Source organism: Rhea americana, unplaced genomic scaffold, assembly GCF_003343005.1.
Source record: "Rhea americana isolate MKP2758 unplaced genomic scaffold, rheAme1 scaffold_907, whole genome shotgun sequence".
Lineage (NCBI taxonomy): Eukaryota > Metazoa > Chordata > Aves > Rheiformes > Rheidae > Rhea > Rhea americana.
This window is the reverse complement of record NW_028187097.1, coordinates 7,052-11,591: the sequence shown is the minus strand read 5'-3', so window position 1 is coordinate 11,591 and position 4,540 is coordinate 7,052. Positions and strand designations below refer to the sequence as shown.

General features: G+C 66.8%; 1 protein-coding gene across 1 annotated transcript; it reads left to right on the top strand.

The window, feature by feature from the left end:
- The first annotated feature begins 57 nt into the window (after positions 1-57).
- On the top strand, positions 58-2,623 carry PPIL1 (peptidylprolyl isomerase like 1). Its single transcript, XM_085324396.1, has 3 exons — positions 58-473; positions 714-782; positions 1,565-2,623. Exons 1-3 carry the CDS (start codon positions 173-175, stop codon positions 1,783-1,785), a joined length of 591 nt encoding a protein of 196 aa, XP_085180522.1. The 5' UTR covers positions 58-172; the 3' UTR covers positions 1,786-2,623.
- The last annotated feature ends 1,917 nt before the right edge of the window (positions 2,624-4,540 follow it).

The window sequence follows — 4,540 nt, the reverse complement described above, 5'->3', positions numbered from 1 at the left end:
TCCCGGTATCGGAGAGTCCCCAGTGCCTCCCCCCGGTACCGGAGAGTCCCCGGGGCCCGTGTCCCCTCCGCCTCCCGGCACCAGAGACTCCCCGGGGCCCGTGTCCCCTCCGCCTCCCGGTATCGGAGAGTCCCCAGTGCCTCCCCCCGGTACCGGAGAGTCCCCGGGGCCCATGTCCCCTCCACCTCCCGGTACCAGCCGTCCCCGCTCCGCCCCGGCGCGGGCCCTGCCCCCGGCGCGGGGTGCCTGGAGGTGCCTGCCGCCCCCCCGCACTCGCGGGGAGCTGCGCGGCGCCGCCGACGCACCCCGCTCCTGCAGGATGGGCGCCATCGTCCTGGAGCTCTACTGGAAGCACGCGCCCAAGACCTGCAAGAACTTCGCCGAGCTGGCCCGCCGCGGCTACTACAACGGCACCAAGTTCCACCGCGTTATAAAAGACTTCATGGTGCAGGGCGGCGACCCCACGGGCACCGGTGAGCCCCCGCCGCGCGTGTCCCCCCGCACACGCCTCCCCGCAGAGCGGGGTCGGGGGCCTCTCGGCACGGAGAGCCTCGAGCCTTCACCGGCTGCTCCGAAACACGGCGCTGGCTGAGATCCGGTCCCGCCGTGGAGCTAACCTGTCTCGAGGAAATGCCGCTCTCCAAGGCCGGGGGGCGGCTCCTGGTGGCCCTGGGGTGTTCCTCAACCGGCTCCTTGCTCTTCCCCGCCGGCAGGTAGAGGGGGCGCCTCCATCTACGGGAAGCAGTTTGAAGACGAACTTCACCCGGAGCTGAAGTTCACAGGTCCGTGTCGGAGCGAAGGACGAGCATAACGGGTGTTTGGCCACGCGGGTTTGGGGTTGTTTGATGTTTCCTTTCCTTTAAGGAGTAAATGGGGGTTAGAGCTGGGTGAGCAGCAGCGTGGGGAACTCACCTGGCGTTGGCAGGAGGCCAAGGCCACGGTGAGGCAATTCACAGAGAGAAAAGCGTGAGAGATTTGGAGCGTTAACTGCAGGGAGTTCCTCGACAGGCTGGTGGTGCCAGCAGTGCCCCCGTTGCGCCCGTCTTCCTTGGCGCCTGGGCAGTTGGGCTCTCAGGGTGTTTGCAGCTGGGATTTTTGAGTTGGTCTCCAGTTAGTTTTCCTTTGGGAAGTCTGTAAATTCAACCCCTGCCGTGTGCAGACTCTGTGGGCAGTGCTGCAAGATGCCCCAGGTGAATACGGTGCTTTCTTGGTGGTGTTTGTCTTGAGTTGAGGTAAAGCAGATGCCGAGCGTGTTACTGCAGCAGCGAGCGTGCTCCGGGACACTTCCTYGTGCTTCCCCTTGCTGTGGGACTTAGCTCAAAAGGCTGCAGGCGTGAAACCTCCCGCGTCTCCATTCATCTGTTCCCAGCGTCGTTCCGACGCTGTCTCATCAGGCAGCCCCAGGAAGAGCAGCGCTTTGGGCTGAAACCACCAAAATGCCCTCGCTGGGCATCTGTCCCCGGGGCTGCGGTCACGGAGGCGGGGCTGGTAGCAGACGGAGCCCGCGTAGGAGCGGGTCGAGCTCTTTCTCGGACCGTCGCTAACGCAGCTCCTTCCTTTAAAGGTGCGGGGATCCTCGCCATGGCGAATGCCGGCCCGGACACGAACGGCAGCCAGTTCTTCATCACGCTGGCACCGACACAGTGGCTGGACGGGAAGCACACCATCTTCGGGCGCGTGTGCCAAGGCATCGGCATCGTGAACCGTGTCGGCATGGTGGAGACCAACGCCCAGGATCGCCCCGTCGACGACGTGAAGATCTTGAAGGCTTTTCCCTCGGGTTAGGGGGGCCAGGGGCGCTGGGGCGTTTCGGTGGGCGAATGCAGGTGGCCCCAGCGGGAAGGCAAGCGCTCCRAGGACATTAGAGGTGATGTGGGGCCAAATTCCCTCCCTAAAAGGGGAGGCGCAGGGGGGTGGGAGGGGGTTAAGAGAATGAAGTCTGCAATCTGTGTCGTTCAAGGATGAAGCCTTCAGCTGGGGAAGGAGCAAGAGAGGAGCCAGCCAGGTCTGTTGTCTCTCTTGCTGCCTCCGAGGTCCTTTTGGCTCCTCTTGGCCTCCTGTCCACCGCGAGCAGCGGGGGCAGCGCCAGGAGGTTGGCACGTTCCTGCTGCTGCTCCTGCTGCCAGGCTGGTTTGGAGGATGGTTCCTTGATCTCCGCAAGGATTCTGTGGCAGGCTAGGAGCTGGCTTTTTTGGGAACGGGAAAATTCTGGTCCTGGATGTCACCTGAAGCTTTTTTTGCTGTTAAAAGGGAGGCTTTAACGAGCYCTTGGAGGTGGGGCTCTGGGGGCTCTCAGCTTCTTTCCCAGGAGTTGGCCAAAGGCCAGTTGGAGCCTCCCCTCCGCCCGCCGGGGGAGCAGCCTGGCACCGGGCCCCGGCTGTTATTCTCGCCGCACCGCGCCATCCTCGGCGCTGGGGTCTCAACCTCCATCCGTCCTTGACCCAGGCTCCGGCAGGAAAATCCCTGCGGAAGACGGATGTTTTCCAGACTTCGCTGGAAAGCTGAGTGCTCTGAGCCAAGCCAGGGCTGCGTGACGGGTGTGTTACGGGGATCTGGGAGAGGCTTTGCTCCTTGGTGCATTTTGTAAYGCTTCAGGTTTTGTAATAAAACAAATTAAAAACGAGTCGGGGGYGAACGGTGGCGGGTCCGGGCACGGGCTGCCACCCCAGCAGCTAGTTAAAAACCAGCGGGAAGGGCAGACGCGCTGAAGAGCCCTGTCTGCTCCCCRGGGAGAGGCGAAGGAGCTCGTGACGCTGCCCTCGCCATGGGGCTGTCCCCAGGGCTTGCTGCGCCCGCTTGGCCAGTGCTCTTGGGTTCCCCGTGTGCCCCAAGGCTTTTAGGAGTAGGGGGGGAAACGTGGCCGTGTCCCTGCTGACGGTCCCAGGCACGCGGCGTGGGCGGCGCTGGCCTCGTGCCGAGGGTGGGCAGCCCCCGAGCTGCAGCTGGGTGCCGTCCCCCCCCTGCCCCCGCCCCGTCCGGCCCTTGGCTGCCCGCCTGGAGCCGGCACGCCGCGTCCCCGGGCTCTGCCCTGGGGGCAGCCAGCTGCAGCGGCAGCCGGGTGCCGGGGCTCGCGGCGCCCGCGGGATGCGGCTTCGCCCCACGGGCACCCCGGAGCCAGCCCAGGTCCTGGCTGCTTGCCAGCCATGTCCTCGATGTCCCCGGGTCCCCCCAAGCGTCATAGCACCCACCCCTGGGACCCCTGGGGGATGTCCCCCGGCCCCAGACCCTCCCCGTCACGTCAGGAGGCACTGGGTCACCCTGGTCTCAGCTGCTCGAGGGGGCACAATGTCCCCATGTCAGCACACTCCCCACGTGAGCACGTGCTGCCCGCCCCCCCGTTTCTCCCCATGGTGTCCCCACACCGGCCCAGCGGTGCCCCGCTATGCCAGGACGTGGTGTCCCCAGGCCAACGTGTGTGGTCCCCCACGCAGGCCCACCYGGGGTCCCCAGGCCAGCACATAGGGTCCCCTATGCCAGCACATGGTGTCACCACCCTGGCACGTGGTGCTCTCCCCGTGCTGGCACATGGAGTCCACGTACCAGCCCGTGGTGTCCCCATGCCCAGGCACAGCGTCCCCACTCCAGTGTATGGTATCCCCATGCTAGCACATGGTTTCCCCGTGTGACACGCACGGTCTCCACRACACTACATAGTGTCCCCAAACTGTTACATGTTGTCCCCCCCATGCTGGTACACGGTGTCTCCACGCTGGCACGTTGTGTCCCTATGCTTGCGCACACGGAGTCCCCACATCGGCACACGGTGTCCCTGTGCTGGCACATCCTGAGGCCGCCCCGGCACACGGTGGTGCCACCCTGGCACACGCAGTGTCCCCGTGCTGGCACGTGCGGTCTCCGTGCCAGCACATGRTGCTGACCCCCACCAGCATGGCCAGGAGTGACCGCGCTGCGGTGACGCGTGGCTGCCTCGCCGTGCCGCTAACGAACTCRTTCCGCTAACGAGCTCATTAGGCTTTGGCGGGCCGAATTTCCGCACTGGGCTAGGCTGCAAAGCTGTGGCCCACGGGTGCTTTTGGGGCTGCCCGCAGCTTGGCCGGGCCCCGGTGAGGAAGAGGAGGCACCGGCCCCCCGGGGCCCTGGGAGCACTGGGGGGCTGCGCTGGGGGAGCAGGGTAGTGGCGGGGGGCCCAGGGACCCCGGAGGTGGCGCTGGGAGCCCCGAGCGGGGCCGGGATAGTACCCGGGGGGGGCGACCAGGGGCGGTACTGGGGCCGGTACCAGCGTGGGCACCGGTGCGGTACCGGGGACGGTACCGAGAGCCGCCAGGTGGTACCGAGGGCGACAGCAGGGGCAGAACCCGGGCGGCACCAGGAGCCTACGGGGGGCGGTACCGGGGACGACGCTGGGAGCTCGGGGCGGTACCGGGGGGCCCGTGTGATACCGGGGGCGACGCCGGCAGCCCCGCGTGATACCGGGGTCGGGAGCGGTACCGGGAGCGGCGCCGGGCGCGGCCCCGGCAGCCCCGTGTGACAGCGGGGGCGGCCCCGGCAGCCCCGTGTGACAGCGGGGTCGGTGCCGGGG

What these genes read in the sequence shown, in the direction of transcription:
- PPIL1 (XM_085324396.1), top strand. Translation starts at nt 173, where the DNA reads ATGTCCCCTCCACCTCCCGGTACCAGCCGTCCCCGCTCCGCCCCGGCG. An exon ending in CGGCGACCCCACGGGCACCG is followed by an intron (nt 474 to 713) that starts GTGAGCCCCCGC and finishes CCCCGCCGGCAG; the next exon opens with GTAGAGGGGGCGCCTCCATC. An exon ending in CCCGGAGCTGAAGTTCACAG is followed by an intron (nt 783 to 1,564) that starts GTCCGTGTCGGA and finishes CTTCCTTTAAAG; the next exon opens with GTGCGGGGATCCTCGCCATG.